General features: G+C 39.7%; 1 protein-coding gene across 3 annotated transcripts in view; it reads right to left on the bottom strand.

Moving 5' to 3' along the window:
• Window positions 1–26,918, bottom strand: part of WDR7 (WD repeat domain 7) — a 754,216-nt gene that overhangs the window by 488,250 nt on the left and 239,048 nt on the right. For all 3 annotated transcript variants that reach the window (XM_030192974.1, XM_030192976.1, XM_030192975.1), the window contains one exon: window positions 25,464–25,552. In XM_030192974.1, coding sequence (XP_030048834.1) covers window positions 25,464–25,552 — 89 coding nt within the window. The remainder of the gene's footprint in view (window positions 1–25,463; window positions 25,553–26,918) is intronic.

Here is a 26,918-nt window from a genome sequence, read left to right as displayed (position 1 = left end):
TCCCCATGCCAGGTTGGATACCTCCATTGTTAACACCTTCTGAGGAGAAATGATAGCCCCACAGTCAAATTTGATTGAATTGTCCACCAGAGAAAGGAATGAGTTAACTAACAGAATCTGGATTGCATTCGTTGGAAGGGTCCAATGGGCTGCTTTCAAATGGAGCTGTGCCATTGGAGTGACATGCACTGTTGGGGTTGTGTGGCTCATCAATTTCAACATTTGCCAAGCTATGACCCGCTTGCTGCTACGGACCTCCAATGCTAGTGCTATCAAGGTGCCTTAGCCTTGCTCCTGGGAGAAAAGCCTGAGCTTGCAATGTATCGAGCAAGGCTCCTATGTACTCCAATAGCTGAACCGGAAAAAGTTGGGATTTCAGGTAGTTTATGACAAACCCTAGGAACTCCCAAGACCTAAATAGGGGAAGGGGAAATTGTCCAGATAGGGAAACACAAATACTCCCCGCCTGTGTAAATATGCCGCTACTTCAGATAGATACTTGGTGAATACCCTGTGAGCCGACACGAGGCCAAATGACAAAATACAGTACTAGTAGTGGTATTTCCCTATCAGAAATCTGAGGTATCTCCTGTGACTGGGAAGTATCAAAATGTAGGTATAAGCATCCCTCAAGTCCAGAAAGCAAAGCCAATCATTTTCCTCAATCATGAGGAGAAGGGTGCCCAGGGAAATCATCCTGAACTTCCCTGACCAGGAATTTGTTCCGGGCCCTTAGGTCTAGGATGGACAAAATCCCCCCTTCTTTTTGAGCACAGGGAAGTACCTGGAATAGAATCCCTTCCCTTCTTGCCCTGGTAGCACAGGTTCGACTGCACTGGCCTGTAGAAGGCCAGAGATTTCCTTAAGTATCTGCTTGTGCTGAGAGCTGGTGTACAAAGCTCTTGGTGGGCAATTTGGTGGTCTTCAACACCAATGTAGGGCATAACCGAGATGGGCTATCTGAAGAATCTACTAGTCGGAGATTACAAGAGGTCTGCTGTGTTGGTAAAAATTCATCCTCCCCCCTACCGGTAATCCATCCAGGATGGTTACTTTGAGTGCAATTATGCTCTCCTGCTTCAAGGGGAGCCAGCTGGGGCTTCTGTTGGGACTGGCGAGGACAAGCATGCTGGGGGTTCTGGGCAGAACAAGAAGGTGGTGAAAACCTATGGCTCTTGAGTGTAACAGGCTGCAGCTGCAAGTTGCCAAGAAACTTTGCATGGTATCTGTATGTTTCTTGATGAGGTTCATGATGTCTTCTACCTTATTTCCAAACAAGTTGCCACTTTGGCAAGGAACGCCCAACAACCTCTCCTGAACCACTGGTTCTAGGTCCAAAACATGCAGCCATGAGAGTTTGCGCATCCCCACACCCATGGCGAACAGTCTGGATGCTATATCAAAAGCACAACCCTGGCCAGATACTTCTGACACTCCAGCAGCTTACTGGACAACTGGAGAAGCTCTGTAGCCTACTCCTGTAGGAGAGAATCCACAATTCTGAAATTATTATTCCGTTAATATGATTGCCATCATAACCTTATGCACCTTATCTGTATCTATATTCTGAAATTCTTATTCCATTAATGTGAGTGTCGTTGTAACATTTTGTAAGCCACATTCAGCCTGCAAATGGGTGGGAAAATGCGGGATACAAATGCAGAACATAACAACCAAAAAACAGCGGATATTTCAAGTCGATTGTGAATAAATAACGGAGGGGGAGAGGACCTCAGACCAGTGACACTTTTTTAATCAATTGAGATTATATTCGTGTGGTCACAAATGTGTAATCACTGGTCCTCTACCAACCTCCTCCCTCAATATTCGTTAGTGCGATTTTAATATTTATTCATGCTGAATTTCTCAGACATATTCAGTGAACATTAAACACCACAGCTACTTAGCTTAGCTTATTGCTGCTCCAACCAAGAGCTCCCCAACGGTCCCGTTTCGCCACACAGGGCTTCGTCAGGGAAAGAGCACCCTGCAATGTTGCACTGTGGTAAAAATCCGGCAAGCCGATGTAGCCGCCGCCAAAATGTGCCGGATTTCTACCACAGTGCAACACTGCAGGGTGCTCTTCCTCTGATGAAGCCCTATGTGGCGAAACGGGACCGTTGGGGAGCCCTTGGTTGGAGCAGCAATAAGCTAAGTAGCTGTGGTGTTTAATGTTCACTGAATATGTCTGAGAAATTCAGCATGAATAAATATTAAAAGCGCACTAACGAATATTGAGGGAGGAGGTTGGTAGAGGACCAGTGATTACACACTTGTGACCACACGAATAGAATCTAAATTGATTAAAAAAGTGTCACTGGTCTGAGGTCCTCTCCCCCTCCGTTATTTATTCACAATTGACATGAAATATCCGCTGTTTTTGGGTTGTTATGTTCTATAATCCAGCGGAGTGATCCCCTTTTATTTTGGATACAAATGCAGCAAATAAATAAGTACAGTGTCCGAGCCTCTCTACCTGGGGGTGCCAAGGCATGAGTCCTGGAACTCCTAGCTCATTTGAGAGCAGATTTCACCACCAGAGAGTGATAAGACAACTAGGCCCTCTTGAATCCGGGAGCCTTCTGGATACGATACTGCGTATCCACCTTCTTAGGTGCCACCTGCACTGAGAGGCGAGATTCCCAGTTCTTCATCAGTGCATCTTTAAGGATAGGGTGCAATGGTACTGTGACCTCTTTCTATGAGAGTTAATATTTCTGCCCTAGGCTCTTCCTCCATCTCCAACTTAAATAGGATGGCAGAAGCCATCTCCCTAACAAAACCAGCGAAAGACAGACTCTCTGATGGAGGTTTACTTTTCTCTTGAGGTGGTGAGGGATCAGAGGGTATCCCATAAGACTTCTCCTCTTAGAAGTACTGTGGGGTTCTCCTATTGGACCTGCCGTGCTCACTCTGTCCTCAACCGCATTTTTATTTTTTTTTTAATTCTCTTTATTAATTTTTAACAATCATAATAACTCTTATGAGTGTTTACACATATATGTAATATCATAAAAAGCAAAAAGTAAATTCAAATCTAAGGTTTCATTTCATCGACCACAATATTATTAAAGAAATGATCCAAGAAAAAGAAATTAAACAAAGGAAAAAACTAAATTAAAGAGAACATCTTGTCCCAAGTGGTCACTCCAAGCTGTCATGCAGTATTACATATGTGACTATGTTACCACATTAACCTCCTCTCTACTAATCAGGAAATCCTCTAGCTGACTGGGTTCAAAGAACTGGTAAGATTTAGACTGGTGCAATACTCTACATATACAGGGAAATCTTAACAGGAAATTAGCACCTATAGCAAGCACCCTAGGACGCAGGGTTAAAAACATCCTGCGTCTCTTTTGTGTGTCCCTTGATAAATCCGGGTACACTCGTATCTTTGAACCCAGGAACAAAGAATCTAGATGTCTAAGAGAGAGTCTGAGCACAGCGTCCCTATCTAATTCCAGTGCAAAGGTAGTTAACAAGGTTAGTCTTTGAGTTATCACCTCAAGTGAGGATTCAAGAAAAGTGGTGAGATTCATTGCCTCCTCTTTCTGGGTTTGCAATTTTTCCTTAACTTCTTTAGTATTTGTTTGCAAATAAAAAGCCCGGGTTATTGGAGGCAATGAGTTCTCAGACATACCTAATATCTCAATAAGGTATTTTCTAACCATTTGCAATGGAGTAACTAGTGGTGATTTAGGAAAATTTATAAAACGTAAGTTCAATCTTTTTTAAACAGAGAGAACAAGAGTTAGGCTCATGTTCAGGCCCAAGGCACCCGATGCACCAAGAGTGCACATACATCATAGAAATCACCTGATTATATTGGGTGCACCTCTTGAAGCCACTGGGAGTCTCCTGGAACATCAACAAAAGAATCACGGCCAAATTAAACTCCTCAATTGTGAAACAAAAAAAGGGACAGCGGTCAAATTGAGGTCGCTGCTCTGGACTAAATGAGCCTAGCAGCTCTTGAAAAATAAAGGAAACTTTAAGAGCTGAAAAAACTATATTTTAAAAAAGGGGAAAGAAAAAAAAGAATAAAATAATAGCTGACAAAAGGAAAACTACCCGTATGGGAAGGGCACTGCGAAAGAGATATATACACACTGAGAACACAAAACGTGTTCTCCCTGCTCCACAGAAAAAATGAGACTGAAGAACCTGGATCCATGCTTGCACAGTGGGCAGGAAGGCACCAGTGCATGCATGGCGACACACTTCTAGAAAGTTCTTAGTCTCGCTAGTCAGCAACCGCACCAGGCTCCATCGGATGGAGTGGAGGAGTAGCCTAGCGGTTAGTGCAGCGGACTTCGGTCTTGGGGATCTGGGATTGATTCCCGCTGCAGCTCCTTGTGACTCTGGGTAAAGTCACTTAACCCTCTGTTGCCCCAGGTAAATCGCTTTGGATGTGGTTGCAAAAACTGTAGAAAAGCGGTAAAAGCGGATGACGTCACTGTTACATTCTGTTACACTCCTCCAGAGGTGCAGCCTGCTTGCGCAGGGTATGGGCATTCGAGGATGCGGTGGCCATCTTGGATGTGGGCTAGGGCGGCCATCTTGGAGATGGGCATCTCAGGTTGTGGCAGCCATCTTGAAGTTGGGCAGCTTCAGGAAGGGAGCCCATATTTGGGCGTTGAGCATCTCCTCTGATGGGGACAGCCATCTTGGAACAACTGCACTTGTTTGAGCCTAATTCCTATACTATTTAAAGCCCTGCCACCAGTCCTTCCATGCTTCGGCTTCTAGTGTTTAGAGGTCGTGGTCTACGTCTGTGTTCTACAGCCGGCTATCTTTGTCCCTGTGATTCCTGTGTACCTGACCCTGGATTGTTGCCTGCCTAGACCTCGGACTGTTTCTCTGACTATTCGCTGTGCTGCTGATTCCTTTACTCCTGGACGGTGTCTGCTCTCCCTGCCTGTCGGGTCAGTGGCCATGCAACCCCGCCGGTTCCAGAAGTCCTGGTGGCCGCCTGCACCTGGGGGCTCAACTCCCGGGGAACGGCGGTTGCTTCCCAGGTGAAGCTAGGAGTTGTCTGGACTGCGGTGTCACTCCATCTTCGCCGTGCTCAGTCGGGGCAAAAGGGCTCACATGGGAGGGCGGTAGAACGAGAGGTCATGATATGAGAGTGAAGGGGGACAGACTCAAGAAAAATGTCAGGAAGTATTTTTTCACGGAGAGAGTGGTAGATACTTGGAATGCCCTCCCGCGGGAGGTGGTGGAGATGAAAACGGTAGCGGAATTCAAACATGCGTGGGATAAACATAAAGGAATCCTGTGCAGAAGGAATGGATCCTCAGAAGCTTAGCCGAGATTGGAAGGCGGGGCTGGTGTTTGGGTGGTGGGGCTAGTTCTGGGCAAGACTTCTACGGTCTGTGTCCTGAAAATGGGGCTAGTTCTGGGCAAGACTTCTACGGTCTGTGTCCTGAAAATGGCAGATACAAATCAAGGTAAGGTATACACAAGAAGTAGCACATATGAGTTTATCTTGTTGGGCAGACTAGATGGACCGTGCAGGTCTTTTTCTGCCGTCATCTACTATGTTACTACATACTATTACCAGACATAACAGTCCCCCAGCTGTGAGAATATGAAGGCCTGCTTGTCCTTGGAGAAAAGTATATTTAATAACAAAATAATATACACAAAAGGTTTGATTTTATCAAGGTCTCTTCCCATAGCCACTGAACAGAAAAACCATCTTAGTAAATCAGGCCCAAAATGCTTGTATGCTATCTTGAAAAACGTTTATCAATCCACACTTTGAAGTAAGACTTAATATGCATAATTTTATGATTTGTATGTTTGTAATTCAGAAATTAAAAGGCTGTAAGTTTAGGATTTCCATGAAGTATTTATTTTAAATTGAATATACCACTTCCAACATAGACATATATATCAAAGCAGGTGACAATAAAATCCAAATAATACTGCATAACTATTTCACATAATGTTAATTCAAACAAAAACTAATATTCTACCATGGCTAATGCACCATGACTTGAATTAACATGTGAAAAGGCATGCAGCCTGTATTTTGCACAAGTTCTACAACTGGAGGTCAATGTGAAGATTTAGAGGTCACTACTTGACACTCACTCTCTTTAGAGAAATTGCCATATGTCATGCACAAGCAGTTGCAAATTAATCCCTTAACATTATTTTGCTATGGAACAACAAAACCTTCACCCTCTTGTACAGATTAAACATTGTATTTTAAATGGTATGCTTGTCTTCCATTCAATGCACCCTTTCTTCACCTTAGGATATCTGCATGAAAATTCTTTTTAAAATTCAACATAAATGTATCATAATGTCACAGACACACATGCGAGGTGACAGAATTCTGGAGCATAAACTACAGTTTAATATGAATATAAAATCCCACCACATAAACAATACACCTCAAACACTCCAACCTTATTTTATTATCATAAAACATTTCAGATGATCATATCTAATTATTTATCTGATCATGATTAACTGAGATGTTTAGGAAACACAAAATTGTAACTATTCTTCATAAAACCTGAATACAAAACCTCTGGCACATTACAAATTTAAAACAGTCTTACTAATATATGTGATCATCTCTGGGGAAAATGTGACTAAAATAGCAGATCCAAAATGTTGAGAATGGTCAATTTTTCATGTCATGGATCCATAAGCAGCCTAAAAAAAATTATGGTGCTTATTTTCAAAGCACATAGACTTACAAAGTTACATAGTGGCTCATTTTCGAAAGAGAAAAATGTATAAAAAGTGGCATAAAGCAGTATTTGGAAGTTTTTCTCACAAAAATGCCCAAATCAGTATTTCAAAAACTATTTTTAGACATTTTTCTATGAAATCCGTCAGAAGTGCATTCAAATCATAAGGGGGTGTGTCGGGTGGCATTTCAAAGGCGGGATAAGGGTGTGCCTAACACTTGGACATTTTACAGTCATAATGGAACAAAACAAAAACGTCCACGACTAAAACCAAGACGTTTTGGTCTAGACCTGTTTTCAGAATGAACAAGGCACAAAAAGGTGATCTATCTGACCAGATGACCACTGGAGGGAATTGGGGGTGAACCCCCAATTCCCCCCCCCCCCCCAGTAGGCACTGACCCACTCCCACCCCACCAAAAATGTGAATAAAAATATGACTTACCAGCCTCTATGACAGCTGCAGATGTTACAGTCAGATCTATTAGTGCAGCATGCAGGTCCCTGGAGTAGTGTAGTGGTCAGTGCAGTACACAGTGGGGGACCCAGGTCCCTATCTCCTTCTACCTGTCACACTTGTTGTGGAAACTGTGATCCCTCTCAAGGTCACCAAACCCTACTGTACTCACATATAGGTGCCCCCTTCATCCATAAGGGCTACTTTAGTGGGGGACAGTGGGTTTTGGAGGGCTCAGGGGACAAGATAAAGGAGCAAAGGTGAGATGTGTACCTGGGAGCATTTTTATGACCTCCCCAGCAGTGCCCCTAGAGTGCCCCATTGTTCTCCTGGGATGTCTGGGGGACCAGTCAACTAAAAATGCTGGCTCCTCCTACATCCCAATGGCATGAATTTCTACATTTTGCACCTATTCATCGTTTTTTTTCAAAAATGAACAAAAAAACAAAACAGCCAAATCACAAACCTTGTTCAAAAGGGTGCGATGATGGTTCTCTACTCAGCCAGTCACGTTTCATTATGACTGACGTGTGAACTGAGCACATTTTACAATATATTTATATTTATGATTTAATAGTAGATTATATTTTTATGCATATTTTGGTAATATTTTTCCTGAAAAAGATTCATACCTTAAACATATATAATTGGATTGAGAGGTATAAGTTTATTTGTTTAATTTCCTACTGATATATTTTGAGAACATGGTGAATGACAGCACATGGACATCTAAATGCCCCATGCTGTCTGCCAAGTTGACTTCTGCACTTTTGTAGACACATTTATAACATTTGCTATACTGCCTTTCTAATATTATTAAATATTATTAAATCAAAGCAGTTTACACAACAGTCTAGTATAAAACTTTGTATATAAAATTATACCACACAACTAGTTAAATAAATGGTTCAAAACAATTCCCATTTAACCTGAAACAGCCTCTTATCCTCATGTGCCTGTCTATAACTCTCCTCTGTTGGTCATACCGCCAGAAATTCCATCTTAAAAAAGCCTTTTTAAAACACTCAAAATGAGCTTCCATCTGAAAGTGTTGTTGGAGAGAAAATGGCTGACTCTCTTGTAAAGGCCATCCTTGCTGCTGATAAAGGTGGAGTAACTAGTCAATTTGTTCCTGTGATTCCAACATGGGGTACAAGGAATCAGCTAATCAGGGCAACACCAGGGTAATCCTGAATAAAACACCTTAAGAGATAACACTTAGGTTCTACATTCAAGCAATAACTGCATGACAACCAATGAGCTTCTTTTAAATAAGGTGCTGTGTAATCAAATTTTCAAGCCCCCATAATAAGCATAATAGCTACACTCTGAACCGTATGTAATCACTTAATAATATAGGGCTCCTTTTACTAAGCCTTAATAGTGATTCCCAGCGTGACATATGCGATGAAGCCCATTCAATTCGTATCACAATTGCGGCTTAGTAAAAAGAACCCATAATTTGGAAGACAATGAAAGAGAGAGTTTCTGTAATCTAGTCTACTCAACCAATGAATGAATCAATTTATGCAAGGACAATTTATTTACAAATGGTCAAACTGCTCTAATCAATCGCAATGCCCCCCCCCCCCCACAAGCAAGATCACATTTTAGAGACTGTATGTGAAGTTCTCTCTAATTTTCCTAGTAGTTTTCAAATTCAAGTGCAACCTAACACAGGTGATACAGTAAATAACAACCTATCAATTGTCTATATCGCTTTAGATTTAGTTAGATTCAACTTAAGACAATAGTCAGCTAGGCAAGTAGCAACTGCTTGTAGATCTAAATTGAAATCCGCTAAATCAGAACCCTTTAAGTCAATATTATTATTATTATTTGTAGCATTTGTATCCCACATTTTCCCACCCATTAGCAGGCTCAATGTGGCTTACATTTGCCGTTATGGCGATTGCCATTTCCGGACTTTAGATATGCACATGATTTTGCAATCAAGTGCGTGCATACATGGTAGAAGAATGCATTGTGTGCTTGCGTACTTGTTAACACGTGGTTTTGCAATCAAGTGCGTATGTATGTGGTAGAAGAATACATTGTGGTCTTGTGTAGGTGTCGGCTTTATGTAGTTGCTTAGATGATGGTATTATGGTGAGAGTAATAGTGTTGGGCAGTGGTTTTGTCATTTCGGTCTTATTCTTCGTTGTTGTTGTTTAGAAGTTAGGACGATTGTTTGTTGTATGCTTTTTTGAATAGGTCCGTTTTCAGTAGTTTACGAAAGATGGTTAGATCTTGCGTTGTCTTTATGGTCTTCGGGAGTGCGTTCCATAGCTGTGTGCAAATGTAGGAGAAGCTGGTTGCGTAGGTGGACTTATATTTTAATCCTCTGCAGTTGGGGTAATGGAGGTTGAGGAATGTACGTGCTGATCTTTTTAGCATTACTAGCAGGTAGGTCTATGAGGTCTGACATGTAGGCCAGTGCTTCTCCATGTAAAATTTTATGGACCATGGTGCATACTTTGAACGCAATTCATTCCTTTAGTGGAAGCCAGTGTAGTTTCTCTCTTAGCGGTTTGGCGCTTTCGTATTTTGCTTTCCCGAATATAAGTCTGGCTGCCAAATATAAGTCTAACTAGCCGAATATCATCTGCAAAACATATGCTGAGATTGCCAAGGTTTGGGTCAAAAGAACTAACGTGTTCAAAAATAGATTAAAAAATAAAGGCGAAAGGACCAAGACTTGCGGTACTCCATATGTTAAAGACTGTGCCTCTGAAATCATAGAATTCTATGGCACAAATTGTTTGGACAAAACAAGACTAAAACCACTTGTGTAGTATTCCTCCAAGCCCAATGTCTTTTAAATGAGGAAAGAGTAAATCATGATCCACTAAGCTGAAAACATCTGACAAATCTAGGAAACAATCCGAGTTGCCTTACCCGCTTATCAAGGTACACATATTTTCCTTATTAACACAACCACGGTAGTTCCTGTACTATACATCCTCGTCGTTCAGGCTTTAGGAAAATTAAGTACATTTTAATTCTCTACAAGGCTTTGAATTGTACAGTAAAAAGTCATTTTTCAACAAAATAAAAATAAATACCAGATTATAAACATTTCTGTAATTTTCCAGCGATGATGGATCTAACGATGTTTCCCTAAGTACAGGTTTCACCACTAAAGTTTTCTACAGTGGTAGCAAGTATCCTAAATATAGGCTAGTGTTTATCATAGAAAATAGAAAGTAATGGTTGGAGTCTTGGAGACTGCATTACCAAGTACCTAGAAGATCTGTCTGTTTCAAAAGCTTATCCAAACTAAACGTGGACAATAGATTAAAAGCAGTCCAATGAGTACACAAGTCTTGAAGGCTCACCTGCTCAGATTCAATGAGACAAAATAATGAAGAGGTCCCCGAAGGAAAATATTTTCATAGTATTTATCTGATCTACTGTTTCAGATATTTCTTGACAGGAAAAACTTTTGGGGCTCATTTTCAAAGCACTTTGTAAAGACTTACAAAGTTCCATAGGTTACTATCAGGCATATTTTCAAAGCACTTTGGGAGGCTAAGTTCCATAGGTTTCTATGGAACTTTGGGAGGCTAAGTGCTTTGAAAATACGCCTCTATGGGGCTTATTTTCAAAGCACTTAAAGTTCCATAGGTTACAATGAGGGGAATTCGCAACGTGACGTACAAATCCGACTTTGGACATTTTGCTCAAAACGTCCAGAATCTGAACAGCAAATATAGCCATTTTTGGAACAGCAAAACATCTATCTTTTTTTTTTTTTTTCAAAAGTGGCTATTGGCTAGATGTTTTTTTGCTCTATATATTTATCTTTTTGGTCCATTTGTTGAAAACAAAAATCATCCAAGTGAAAAACGCACAAAATCGAGCCATTGAGATGTAGAAGCCAGCATTCTTAGTAGACTGGCCACACAGACATCCTAGCACAGCATTGGGTCACCCTAGAAGGCACTGCTGTGGACTTCACATGAAAGCTCCCAGGTACACATCTGACACCTACCCTCTTATATTATATGGTGAGCCCTCCAAAAACTTACTGTACCCAACTAAACACCACTACAATACCCCTTATATCTGCAAGTGTCACCTATATGTGGGTTGAGTAGGTTTTTAGTGGGTTCTGGAAGGCTCACAGATTCCAAAAAAAGTGTAACAAATAGATTGGGCTATGGGCTTCTCCACAGTGAACTGCACGGACAACCAGGCGAATCCAGAGACCTGCTTGCTGCTCTAATAGGACTGGCCATAACATCTGAGGCTGGTATGTACTGTTTCTTTTCATATCTTTTGGGGGTGGGAGGAGGTCATTCCTTTATTCCTCCAGTGGTCATTTAGGGTACTTTTCTGTGGCTTAGTCATTATTAAAATAGGTTTAGACCAAAATGTCTTAGTTTTAGTCCAGGACGTTTTTGTTTTGTTCCATTACGGCTGAAAAACATCCAAGTCTTAGGAAGTCCAAATCAACAGGACTAGGCCAATTTGGACTTTAACTATTTTTGTTTTTCCTCATTTGTAATCTCCTCAAGTTTTCTAAACCACTCCCCCAGATAACTGTCTCTTTTGTGGTATAAGGAAGAGTTAATAATGTTACAACTTGTAAGTTTTTCTTTTTCTTCTTATATATTAATTTCTCTGTATTGCCTAACAAACTTTTATTTGTTTGTAAAAATTAAAATTCAATAAATAAATAATTAAAAAAAGGAACGTCAAAATCCTGCCCTTAACAACCTCCCCCCCCCCCCTCCATATGCCCCCTTGAGAATTGGACGCATTGCAGACAAACTGCATAGATAAATGTCTGCAATATGGGTTCCGAAAATACCAATTTGGATGTTTTGGTGAGAAAAACATCCAAATGCTGCTTTATGCCACTTTTTAGACGTTCTCTTTCAGAAATGAGCCCCTATGTAACTTTGTAAGTCTAAGTGCTTTGAAAATACGCCTCTTTATGTATTATATGTGACGATTTTATTTTGGTGGAAATGAAAACGGTAACGGAATTCAAACATGCGTGGGATAAACATAAAGGAATCCTGTTCAGAAGGAATGGATCCTCAGGAGCTTAGCCGAGATTGGGTGGCAGAGCCGGTGGTGGGAGGCGGGGCTGCTGGTTGGGAGGCGGGGATAGTGCTGGGCAGACTTATACGGTCTGTGCCAGAGCCAGTGGTGGGAGGCGGGGCTGGTGGTTGGGAGGCGGGGATAGTGCTGGGCAGACTTATACGGTCTGTGCCCTGAAGAGGACAGGTACAAATCAAGGTAGGGTAAACACAAAAAGTAGCACATATGAGTTTATCTTGTTGGGCAGACTGGATGGACCATGCAGGTCTTTTTCTGCCATCATCTACTATGTTACTATGTATTTTACAATTTCAAGTGATTATATTCTCGTCCTGGTTTTATTTCCAGCTTATTATTGTAATTCACAGTGAACTTATGGTATTTAGTGGAATAGAAATGGATATATTCTATTACATAAGAACATAAGCATTGACATACTAGGACAGACTGAAGATCCATCAAATCTAGTGTCCTGCTTCCAGCAGTGATCAATCCAGGTCACAAGTACCTGGCAAGATCCCAGAACAGTAAAACAGATTTTATGCTACTTATCCTTGAATTAAGCAGTGGATTTTCCCAAATCTATCTTTATAAAGGCTTATGGACTTTTCTTTTAGGAAATTATTCAAACCTTTTTTAAACCCTGCTGTTTTTACCACATTCTCTGGCAATGAATTCCAGATTTTAATTATAAGTTGAGCGAAGAAATATTTTCTCCTCTTTGTTTTAAATTTACTACTTAATAACTTCATTACGTGCCCACTAATCCTAGTATTTTTGGAAAGAGTAAATAAGCAATTTATCTCTACCTGTTCCACTCCATTCAGCATTTTATAGACCTCTATCATATCACCCCTCAGCCATTTCTTCTCCAAGCTGAAAAGCCCTAGCTGCTTTAGCCTTTCCTCATAGGGAAGTCATCCCATCTCTAACATTTTCACCACGCTTCTCTGTACCTTTTCTAATTCTGCTATATATATATATATATATATATATATATATATTTTAGATGCAATGACCAGAATTGCACACCAGTATTCGAGGTGCGGTCGGCTGAGAGGGTTGAACTTAGGGCCCAAAGTGGGGAACTGGTTTGGAAACTTGTTGACCAACAGGCAACAGAGGATGGTGGTAAATAGAATCCACTCAGAGGAAAGGAAGGTGAGCAGTGGAGTGCCTCAGGGGTTAGTGATGGGACCGATTCGGCTTAATATATTTGTGAGACATATTGCTGAAGGGTTAAAAGGAAAAGTTTGTCTTTTTGCGGATGACAAGAAGACAGCCAATAGAGCTGATACCGCAGAGGGAGTAGAAACCATGAGAAGAGATCTTCAAACATTAGAAGAATAGTCAAAGGTCTGGCAGTTAAAATTTAATCACTAATAACTGGACTATAAAAGCAATGTACTCCTGTGCTTCTACTATATACCAATACCAACTAGCACAACAAAGAATATATGAAGAATATGTAAAATTGTACAAAACATATAAAAGTTGATGTGAAAGTGTTTAAATTAAGCAAATCAATCCACTGTAACCATTAGCATAACAAATAAATGCTTTAAAAAAACAACATTTATTCAGTACACTGGATATCAACTACAGAGTGCTATGGATCTAATCAATTCCAACATTGAAAATGCTATAGAAAAATCCTACGTGATGACCACAGTACTTAAAAGTAATTATCTAGAGCTCACAATGGCAAATATTCCCAAATGAGGTCCGGCTCTCTGATGCAAATGTCCCAGAAGAAAATTCATTAAAAGAGCTGACAAATGTGTTGCAAATAATGAAAAGGGCTTACAAACAGGCAAAATATAAAAACAAGGATCTCTTACTGCATAACATCACAGAACGGACATCCACAGAAGTTTATCAAGCATGTGTACTCAGTTTTAACTCAGAGAACAGACAGTGCATTAAAGTTCTTCATAAATATTGGAACATAGTTCGAAGCCATCCAGTTTTTAACAATACAGATCTAAGAGTGACTTTTGCTAGAGGACAAAATTTAAAGAACTTTTTATGCCCATTATCAGATCATCTTTAACATATTGATACTTTCAATGGCCGTCATTACAAATGTGGTAATTGTTCTAATTTGTAACATCACAGATGAAGTTACCCAATTTCAAAATCCTGTAGATCAAAGGATTTATAAGCTGAAGTATGAGACTACCTGTTTGAGTGATTATGTAGTATACATCATTTGGTGCCTTTGTTACAAGTTTTATGTTGGAAAAACAGAAAAAAATATTTAAAACAAGGGTTACTGAACATAGATCTTGTCTTAAATGTAACAAGCAATATTCTTCTATAGTACGGCGTTGTATAGTAATGAATTGCGGGATATAAAACAAAAAGTGAGGAGAGTGGATGAGGATACCAACAATTATATATTTATTCACTTGAAAAATAAAAGATTAAAAAATTAAAAGATAACAATATATTTCACAATTGTAGACATCTCTTCAGAGAGGAATATTACAAGTCCGTTCTGTTTTTTAATATATATTTCATATATATCTTTTTGAAGAGAGGAGACCTGAGAGGATTGTGTCTTGTTATTTCCCTCGGAGTACACATCCCATGTTACATCTTCTGAGGTTACAAAGACCCCTGAGGCAGGCCATTGGGCCGAAACACGGCCGTGTCGGGTCATTTTTATGTACATTGTTATCTTTTAATTTTTTAATCTTTTATTTTTCAAGTGAATAAATATATAATTGTTGGTATCCTCATCCACTCTCCTCACTTTTTGTTTTATATCCCACGGTTTCGTGAGGGTTTTTACCTCCTTTTTTGTTTTTGCATAGTAATGAATTGCAGCATATTCGATTTGAGATGTTTTGCAATAGACCAGGTTAAGGATACGATAAGGAGAGGGGACCTGGGGTAAAAAAAACTGCACCAACTTGAACAACGCTGGATCAATAGATTACAAATTGGCATTTTTTTTTATTTAAAAAGCTGCTATTGAATGACAGGTATTTTTTAGGTTCCATGTTATGTTTAACTTTATATACTTCTGGTTCCTTTGAATAAGCATTCATACTACTAAAAGTACCATTTTGAAAAGAAGGAATGTAATGCTGTCGCTAGCTTGAAATAAGTTAAAATGATTATCAATCCATTTGCTGTTTCCAGTCTAATGCTTTTGTTAAAAGCTTATCTTTCATATTGTTAAAAGTTTATTTTCTATATTTTTTAGGTAATAAATACCACGATTTGGGAACCACACTGCTTAAGCAGTGGGTTTCAGCTCTCTAGTCCAGTAGTGGAAAGTTGACGGGCTTGCTCCTGAAGAAGCCGTCACTGATGAAACAGACAGCTCCGTAAAGCCTGAGAGCTTGAGCAGTAGTTCTTAAGATAAGTGAAGTAGTTTGATAAGATGCGTTTAAAACATTTATTGATAAACAGATGGATATAAGATAAATTATTGAAAGTGTGCTGTACAGTATATAATTCATTTGAACAATAGAAGAATAAGAACACACTATATATTGCACAATTTATTTAGATAATAGATGAAGGTTTGAATGTAAAGTTCTTCCATGGTCTCCTTGTTATGGAACCGTGAGAGCCAAGTCTTTTTCCTTCAATTCTACAATATTTCAGTTAACAATCCAATCAACTTGTTTTAGTCTTCCATTGTCTAATAGTACTGTTTTTTGCTATTGATTATGAATTTTATGAGATTATTGCTTTTGATTGGTTTTATTTGATATGCAGATGCTTTATCATCTGTTTCATTGTTTTATTTTGTGAAATTGGCAGCTTACCTGATCTTGCTAAGTATGTTATCGTTTTTTTTACATGATTTTAAATATCAAACCATCTAACTTGTTCTAGTCCTCTATTCTCAAACTAATGTTTCTTTTTTATTCTTTTGTTTTTTTATTATGAATGTGATGATTTGCCATTGGTTTTATGCAAATGTTTGTCAGCAATATATGTACATTTTTATATATGTAATGCCTGTTTAGATTTTTATTCATGTTCATCATTTTTAATATGTTTTTTATGTTAGACCTCTGAGGCAGGTATTTGTACGCCGAAACACGGCCCGTGTCAGGTCATTTTCAGATTAAAGGACGACAGTTATCTCTATCCTGAAGGCCCAGTGTTGCTTTTTTTTTTGTTTCAATAAATGTAAAACATACAAGATTTTTCGGCTTTAACAGGCATTATAGGTTGGAATCAGTTTGTGAGTTGTATTATTATAGTTGGGCGATTCCTTTAGTTCATCATTTTTGTAATTGGTTTCTGACTACTACAGAACAGACTGTGAGAGATTTAGGAGTTTGGATATCTCCCAGTTTTGATTTTGTGACACGTGTTCAGTGAATAGTTAAGGTAGCTGATGGGAAATTGTGAGGGTTAAAGGAGTTAAAACCTTATCTATCATTATAGGCTGTGACTAGTGTTGCTGTTTCATTTATATTATCGTCATTGGATTAGTGTAATGCTGTATTGTTAGGACTTCCACCCAGGTAAAATATCACAGAAACAGCATTAGAAGAGCAGGGGCAGACAATTTTATTTTCAATATTAAGCATAGTTGGCTGTGTCCAATTTATGGCAGAGCAAAATGGGTAACTTACTCTTACATTTTTTGACGTATTTGGCATCCAAAATGAGTCAAAATAGTTAGACAACTAAACTTTCAAGTCCAACAGGAAATTAGGAAGAACACATCCCTGTCCATATTAAATATGTTTCATGATACTCTCTCTATGCATCAGAGTAGAAAGTCTATAGATAGATACATATATACATTTAGGGTATGTATGTATGTATATATATATATATATATATATATATATATATATACATACATACAGAGAGAGAGAGAGAAATATATACACACACACATATATATATATATATATATATATATACATACATATATACATACATATATATATATACATACATACACACACATACACACACACAGACCATAATTATTTATTCAATTCCCAGAACAAAATATTAAGCAGTAATACGAGAAGCATTTGAAATTGAAGTAAAACTCTCAAGTATATTCACCTTAATCGCAGCTAATCTCTCCAGCCACTAAAGACAAAAAGAAGCTCATACTTTGAGGTTTCCTTAATCTCTTTGCTGGAAATTCTTTTCTACATTAAGTATGGGCCATGGCTCAGCCACAAGATAACTCCCTGAGCAATCTGGTGAGAATATAGAAGTTCTGGGAAGAGTCCAGAATTTGAAGCTTCCTGGAATCTCTAGAATGGTCCCAAAAGAATGAAATTACAAAAGTAGTATTGCCATGGTTAGGTAACATTTGTAAAAAGGAGCCTCGCATCTGCTAGCAGTTCATTAGTTTACCATAAAACTAAGCCATTCACCTTCAAATCTGAAATCAGAAGTGCATTTCCCTTTCTTCGCTATACTATTATTCAACATGTCTAGCTACAGAGTTGAATTTCTTTCATTAATTTATTCTAGCAAGGAAATAATCTACTTTATACTCTATTCCTATTCTCATTTAAATCAGGCATTTCTATTTTTTTTTTTTTTTTTTGCCCAGCAGAATCTAGATTCTTCTTTGGGTTTTTGGTATCCTCAGTTCATGTGAAGCTATCCATTTATTTCATTTTATTCCTTCTTCCCTCCCCCTTCTAGACCAACCACTACAATTTAGTTCTTATGGTGTGAGATCAATTTTAGTCCCAGTATTAAATAATTTTATGATGCCCATATGTAGTGTTCTGGAAGGAACTAGTTTTAAATTTAATTTCTTGAAAACATTCACTCCTGTTTACTAAGCCGCACGATAGTGCCAACACAGCGCATTCAAAGTGAATGTGATGTGTCGGTATTAGTGCACGGCAGCTGCTAGCACAGCTTGGTAAACGGGGGGGTGGGGAGGGCTTCTGGGATAATATTTTTTCAAATTAACACCTGATTGGAAGAGGTTGCCTACTACCTAACAACCATCATTTACTTTTAAATGTTAAGAAACCTGCAGGGCTTTGGAAGGGGGAGGGTTACATTGATCAGCCTTTCCCTTTCAGGATTGCTGGTGAAAAGCTACCATTGAAACATTCTGATAAAATTGTGGATATTTGGTTAAACGTAACCTGTCATTTGAGGTACATATAAATCCCAGTTAGTAAAAATTATTTTTTTAAATTTTGTTACAGATGATTAAACAAGGTGGTTCATGCTGTGATTCCACCTAGAATTGATTATGGCACTTTCCTTGTAGTGGGGATGCCAAAGAAATCCTTATATCATACCCAAATATTACAGTATACAGTGGCTCATTTGATAAATTGCCTAAGAATTAATTATTTGGATTTATTTGGATATCTCACCATAGAAGATTCTGCAGTGGGTACCTGTTGAACAGTGACAAAGTTTTAAAATTTTGACTACGGTCTATACCGGGAGTCTCAACCAGTCCACCTAGCCAATGAATATGCATGAGATAGATCTGCATAAAATGGAGATAGGGAATGCAAATCTATCTCATGCATATTCATTGTAGGTATCCTAAAAACCTGAGCAGCTAGGTGTGTCCCAAGAACTGGGTTGAAAACCCGATCCAGACAGCAAGGAGGGGATTAGGTTCAAAGTACCTTTCTGATCTTTGGTACCTACCATCCAGATAGTATACTGAGGTCATCATAGAGAATGTTTTACTCAACATCTTCTAATACAAACTTGCTTACAGATCTCTAGGAAGCAAACATTTCCATTAACAGCACCATCTCTTTGGAAATTAATTATCTAATGGGCTCCAAGAAGAATCTGATTATTTACATTTTCATAAGGCTTTAAGTCCTGGCTGTGGGGGTAAAATGTATGATTGACAGAGTGATTGGATCTCGCTAATTAGTAGTTTCTATTTGCTTTCACTTTTTGTTATATTTTCTATGTTGTATTTTAATGCATATGTTTTAATTGTATTATATATTGCTTCAAATTAATTTATTTACTTAACACATTTCTACCCCACATTTTCCACACTAGTTGCAGGCTCAATGTGGCTTACACAATAACAAGGGTAGGCTACAGTTCAGTATAATATCATTAAACAATGTCATAGTAAAAAATTAATCTTAAACGTATCGTCTAAAACAACAAAGATAATAAAAGATAATGGAAAAACATTAGGGTCCATAAATTTGCTGAACAAATAAGGAACAAACTAAGTAACGTCTGGATGGTACGCCTTCTTGAACAAAGTGGTCTTCAATAATTTCCTGAAGTTTAGATGATTTAGGGCTTTAATAGTTTGAGGACATTATTAGTTTTACTTTAATAACCATCTCCGTGTGTTCACTAGAGTGCCTGGGTATGTTGAAAATAGGGCCTAGGTTGATAACAGTTACCCCTGTTACAAGTTAAAACCATCAACTAAATACCAGGGGCTACCAAACAGCTTTGAGGATAGTAATGATGTCCAGGCATGAGTTGCAGATAAACAAGTAACTTAGGTGTGGAATGTAGTCTAAAACCATGGCAGCCCATTGGGTCATTCAGCTACATAATATATTGACCAATTTTAGATTTTATTTCCTTCAAAAGCTGCCTCCCTAAATGGAAGCACTGGTAGTATTGTGAAGACAGAGAAAGATAGTGTGACTGAACAGTGTGTTTTAAGCCTGTGATAATTATTTTGATACTAGTAAATAAGGCCCGTTTCTGACACAAATGAAACGGGCACTAGCAAGGTTTTACTCGGAGTGTGTGTGTGTGAGAGTGACTGTGTGTGAGAGAGAGAGTGAATGTTCAAGTGTGTGTGAGAGAGAGAGAGAGACAGTGAATGTTCGAGTGTGTGTGACAGAGAGAGAGTGAGTCTGGGTGCGAGTGTGTCTGTGAGAGAGAAAGTGTGTGTGTGAGAATGACAGTGTGTGTGTTTGAATGAGAGTGTGCGCGAGTGCGTATGTGAGACACAGTGAGTGTGAGAGAGTGTGTTTCACACAGATAGAGTATGTGTGTGAGAGAGAGTGTGTGAGAGAGAGTGTGAGAGAGTATGTGTGCGATACACAGACTCTCTGTGAGACCGAGAGAGTGTATGAGACCGAGTGTGTGAGACCGAGAGTGTGTGTGATACAGTGTGAGACATAGTGTGAGAGAGAAAGACACTGACTGTGAGAGAGTGTGTGTGTGACAGGGATACCTCCTCCCTCCCTCTGTGGTCTCAGGATCCCCTCCCCCCTCTGGTACGAGGACACTCTCCCCACCTCTGGTCTCAGGATCCCGTCCCCTGTGGTCTCAGGATCCCCTCCCCCCCCCTGTGGTCTCAGGACCCCTCCCTCTCCCCCCTCTGCATGGTTGGCAGCACCGTGTGAGTGTGTGTGTGTATGACAGAGAGTGAGACTGGGTGTGAGTGTGTCTGAGAGAGAGAGAATGTGTGTGACTGTCCTCTCTCCTCTGCCCCCCCCCCCCTCCAGCCACCTGTACAGAAAAAATGTACTTGTTAACCACCGTATGCCTATGTGAAGGCCTTAGTGGTATTGAGTGGCTCAATTAAAGCCCAGACCTGAATCCAATAGAAAATCTGTGGCAAGACTTAAAAACTGCAGTGCATAGATGCATAGGTGTTGGAATAGGGCAGCCACAGGTGCCATGGCATCACCAAAAATAGCACAATGCAGCCATTGCTCCTTCCTTGGGTTTAATAATCAACAGGCAGACAGAAATATGACATATACCGTCTAACCCCCTGCTGATTGCCTTGTGTACTCGGTCTGCTGCCTCTGTGTCTGTATGGATCGAAGCGCTGCCACCAGCTCCCTTCCCTCTGTACCTTTACCCACGTCCATTCTATTCTTGCAGTAGGTGCACATCTGCACCACTATAGCTTACATTTTCACAATGAGCCACAATGAACCACCCCCCCTTCTACTTTTGCTGCAGTGTACCTCTGTAGACAGCACTGGACTGCTAGGACCCCACCCCACTTCTGCTGCAGCCCAAAGAAATATGCAGCCAGCTTGATTTAAGGCAGTTGGGTGAGGAAGGGCTGGAACAGAGAACATCGGGCAGGAGAAGTTAAAAAAGAATAGGGTGGGGGGATGGCAGGGGGAGGCCTGCAGTCTGGAGAAGGCCCGATAGCCATGCAGTAACAGCCAAGGGTGGGTATCTTTACTGCAGGATCCCAATCCTGATTGTGGGTTTCTTTACTGTAGGATCCCAAGCCTGATTGTGTGTTTCTTTACTGCAGGTTCCCAAGCCTGCCTTCTTCAGTTACTTCATCATTCTGAAAGCATCATTGATCTGCAAGAGAACGGTTTCAGGGAAACTATATTGCCGACCAGATGATGTCACTGATGGAGCTGGAATAACAGCAATGATAAGTTGTTCTGGGATCCAGCAAGTATCGTGTCTTACCGGCCAATAAAATGAAGTAGCGGGACCATGAGGATGCATAAAGCTTATGAAAGCATCTTTCTGTTCAACTGATGTTTCACAAACGTTTCCAATCCACCATAACAGTGCACAATAAAAGACTGGACAATCAACGAATAAAATACGAATGAGTAGTCCTGATAAAGTGAATGACATATTCATCAACTTCAACTAGTATGGAAGTTAGCTGATGTTTATCTTGCAAAAAGAGTACTGGTGAGAAAGTATGCACCATGATGGTGTGCATGTATTGCACCATATGGAAGCGGTGAGCAGTTATTCTTGCAGAGAGCAGAGCTGCTTGAAATATTTTCTTTCCAATATGGTCAACTCTCTGCTTCTCCTCTCAACCTCCCAATTCCTCCTCTGCGCATCCCCCTTTAACAGACACACTTGAACAAAATTTTGGCACCTTGTTTTACCATGTAACTATCTTTTCTTCCTATCAAGCTTTCACTGTGCCTCTCTCAGCTTCATCAGACACTCTCATAAGAACACAAGAATAGCCATACTGGGTCAGACCAATGGTCCATCTAGCCCAGTATCTTGTTTTCCAAACAGTGGTCAAGTGACCTTGCAGAAACCCAATTAGCAGCAACATTCCATGCTACCAAACCCGGGGCAAGCAGTTGCTTCCCCATATCTGTCTCAATAGCAGACTATGGACTTTTCCTCCAGACATTTGTCCAAACCTTTTTTTAAACCCAGATACGCTAACCGCTGTTACTACATCCTCTGGCAAGAAGTTCCAGAGCTTAACTATTCGACGTGTAAAAAAATATTTCCTATTTGTTTTAAATGTATTTCCAAGTAACCTCCTCAAGTGTCCCCTAGTCTTTGTACTTTTGGAATAAATAAAAAATTGATTTACTTCTACTCGTTCTACACCACTCAGGATTTTGTAGACCTCAATCATATCTCCCCTCATCCATCTCTTTTCCAAGCTGAAGAGGCTTAACCTCTTTAGTCTTTCCTCATGCAAGAGGAGTTCCATCCCCTTCATCATTTTGGTCACTCTTCTTTGAACATTTTCTAATTTCACTATATCTTTTTTGTGATATGGCGACCAGAACTGAATGTAATACTCAAGGGGTAGTCGCACCATAGAGCGATACAAAGGCATTATAGCATTTTCAGTCTTATTCATCATCCGTTTCCTAATAATTCCTAGCATTGTTTCCTTTTTTGGACACCTAGATATTTTTCTTGAGTGCTGACCCCCCAAGGTGGACCCTAGCAACAGGTAACTACGATTCAGATTATTCTTTCCAATGTGCATCACGTTGCATTTATTCAAATTAAATTTCATCTGCCAGCCTTCCAATTTACAAAGGTCTTCCTGCAATATTACACAGTCCGTTCATGTTTTAACAACCTTGATTAGTTTTGTATCATCTGCAAATTTAATCACCTCACTCGATGTTCTGATTTCCATATCATTTATAAATATGTTAAATAGCACCGGTCCCTGCGGCACACCACTGTTCACCCTCCTCCATTGAGAGAAATACCAGTAATAATTTCTATAGTGCAACTAGATATACACAGCGTTGTACACATTATATGCAAATACTTTCTCTATCCCTAGAGGGCTCACAATCTAAGTTTTTGTACCTGGGGCAATGGAGGGTTAAGTAATTCACTAGAAACAAGAGAATAAAGGATAGGTTTTAATGTTTTAAAAATGTGCTTGAGAGCAGGGACCACATGTGCCTAATTGGATAAAGATGCAAAAAAAAAAAAAAACATGCATCTGCTCAGAAAACAATCTCTCTATATAAAACGCACCGCCAACGTTCTATGAGGCAAACTTACCCAGCATTCCAAGTTAAGTTGTCATGGTCCAGATCAGTTTTCCACCATGAGTGCTTGCCCCGCCCTCACGTCACAACGTGATGACGTTCGGGGCGGGGCTATGACACTCAACGAATCCCCAAGTTCCACCGCCCTCCGATGCTCCACCCTCCCACGCACACGGAAAAACTGGGACCTATGCAGATCCTCCACCCCACCCCCCCACGGAGTGCCGTCCGAACATCTGATCCGCCACCATCACTACGGAGGGTAAGTCCAGCAACAAGGGGAGGGGGATGGTAAGGAAAGCGCCTTGCTAGCGCCCATTTCATTGGCCTCAGAAACGGGCCTTTCTTACTAGTCTACATATAAAAGGCCGGAAATGGTATGGGTGAGAGATGGAGGGTGAAATTCTAGGTAGATCCACATCTCTCCTTCTATCCTTCCAAACCAGTCCTGAATTCTGATACCAATTCATCTAAAAGTCACAAATAACTTGAATTCAAAATGAGGCATAAAAATATAAACCACATTTTTTTAAAACAGAGTCATTCCACTGTAGGTGTTTTCTGTTAAGGGAACTACCTTTTAGGTTTTGAGTACAACAGATATTTAATATCAGTTTTCTTTAGAAAAATCTGTTTATCTTTACTATTCACTTTTTCACACTTACACTCTTACAAATAAATTGCATCTGTGGTACACTTCAAAACTAGTACTCTTCTACCATTCTTTGCCAGACAAACCTTAGAAAATATTTAGATTCTGGGGCCAATGTAACAAGCTGAACATTATAACTACGTGCTAAAACATGACCTGAAAAAATTATTCCTGATGCAGTAAGATAATAGAATGTAAAAATGTATTTAACATTGCACAGGGATTGGCTCTTGCTTTGAAAGGAGAGAGAGAAAAAGAGGCTTCTACTCGTTGCAGAATATAGCAGCACGTTATCATGGGAATATGCACATTAAAACTTCCACTACATCAGGAGTAAGATCAGCATGGAGAAATAAACCATTGCACTCAAGAAACGTTGGCCCTTCAATTACAGCTCTGCACCATCAGTTTCAAGTGTAACAACTGATCAGCATTATTATTTGTTATCAAACTAAATAATCTGACAATGAAAAGTAAAATAAAATACCAATATGACTACACAGAGCTATAACCTATTTTACTTGGGGCCCCCTTTTACAAAGCTGCAGCAAAAGGGGGCCTGCACTGGCGTTTTGGCATGTGTTTTTGATACATGGCGAGACCCCCATTTACCGCAGCTGGTAAAAGGGTAGTCTTTCTTTTCTGCAGGAAATGGCAATGTAGCAAGTAAAGCACTTGCCACGCAGGCATTTTGGGGGAGGGGGGTCCCTTGCCGCCACCCATTGAGGTTGCTGTAAGGGCTCCAACGCTAACCTGGCGGTAACAGGACAGTACACGGCACTGCACGATTACTGCTGGGTACAACCCAGCGCTACAAAAATAAATAAATTTTTCTAGCACCGGATATGACGGCACGCTGGGGCTGGGAAGTACTGCGGTACTTCCTGTTTAGCGAGCGGTAAGCCCATGTTGGGCTTACCACCGCTTTGTAAAAGGGGCCCTAGGTTTCTTATCTGATGGCAAAGCTGTAGTAGAAAAACTGTTCATTTTGATCAGGAAATTATATAACATGGAATGCTTTGAAACTTTCTTTTATACAATTGGCTTTCCACCATTTACGCTTCAGTCAATATTTTTAATTTTTTAAAACAAACATAGTAACATAGTAGATGATGGCAGATAAAGACTTGTACGGTCCATCCAGTCTGCCCAACAAGATTAACTCATTGTATGAGCTACTTTAAATGTATACCTGGCCTTGATTTGTCCTTACCGTTTTCAGGGCACAGACCGTAGAAGTCTGTCCAGCACTAGCTTTGCTTCCCAATTACCAGTGTTGCCACCCAATCTTCGCTAAGCAAGAGGCACTAAACCACATTGATATACTTGTCCTTTACAGAATTCAAGTGTTATACTGAGAATGCATTCATTATTTAAAAAGCCACTTGATATTCTACCTTGTTTAATTTGTCCTTGCACAGCACTACTGGAAATCTGTTGAGAAGTCTTCCCCTTATTCACCTCTGGGGTTCCAGGCTTAGGAGGTCTGAAAAATTAAAGCAAAAACGAACAAAAAAAAAAACCCATGAAAACAAAATCCTGAAAATTATTAAAATATTAAAGATTAGTGAAGAATTTTACAAGATAATTGTCCATTCAGAAATCTTTACACAAAAAGGAGCATATCATGGGGCTTAATTTATTATCCATTTCCTCTATTTTGTGTCTATAGCAAATCTGTTTGATAAACTGTACTCAAATTTCCTTAGAGACATAAAATTATTAAAGTGAGAACAAATTTCTATCAGATACAGTACCAATTCCTCCTCCTTACTGATTCCATTTCCTTCAGATTCAATTCTTACCAGCTCAGCTGCTATAAGCCTACACTCACCATTTTATTCCCTAGCCCAACCACTGCAGCTATAACCTTCAACTGAGAGCCATAGACCATGATTTCCTCTAACCTGCCACATACTTGTTTGATGATCCAGTCAGGAAGCACTGATGTGTGCAACAAATCAAATCCTTCCCAGACCAAGCAAACAAATAGAGCATAAGCCAAGTCTAGGGCACTGCTGGACTATCATAAGTTCATAAATCAGTGTTTCCCAAACCTGATCCTGGAGGCACCCCAGCCACTCAGGTTTTTGGAATATCCAAGATGAATATTCAGTGGAGGCAGTGCATGAAAATATCTGTCATGAATATTCATTGTGGCTATCCTGAAAACCTGACTGGCTGGGGTGAAGCCGAGACCAGGTTTGGGAACCACTGACGTAAGTACATAAGTATTGCCATACTGGGACAGACCAAAGGTCCATCAAGCCCAGCATCTTGTTTCCAACAGTGGCCAAACCAGGTCACAAGTACCTGGCAAGATCCCAAAAAAGTACAATATATTTTATGATGCTTATTCTAGAAATAAGCAGTGGATTTTCCAAAAGTTCATTTTAATAATAGTCTATGGACTTTTTCTTTAGAAAGCCATTCAAACCTTTTTTAAACCCCACTAAGCTAACTGCTTTTACTACATTCTCTGGCAATGAATTCCAGAGTTTAATTATACATTGAGTAAAGAAACATTTTTTCCGTTTCGTTTTAAATGTACTACTTTGTAGCTTCATTGCATAACCCCTAGTCTTAGTATTTTTGGAAAGCATAAACAAGCGATTCACATCTACCCGTTTCAATCTACCTATTATTTTATAGACCTCTATCATATCTCCCCTCAGGCATCTTTCTCCAAGCTGAAGAGCCCTAATCGCTTTAGCCTTTCCTCATAGGGAAGTTGTCCCATCCACTTTATCATTTTTGTCGCCCTTCTCTGTACCTTTTCTAATTCCATAATATCTTTCTTAAGATGCGGTGACCAGAATTGAACACAATATTCAAGGTGCAGTCACACCATG

This window comes from Microcaecilia unicolor, chromosome 2, assembly GCF_901765095.1.
Source record: "Microcaecilia unicolor chromosome 2, aMicUni1.1, whole genome shotgun sequence".
NCBI classification, from domain to species: Eukaryota; Metazoa; Chordata; class Amphibia; order Gymnophiona; family Siphonopidae; genus Microcaecilia; species Microcaecilia unicolor.
This window is presented reverse-complemented; position numbering and strand designations above follow the sequence as displayed.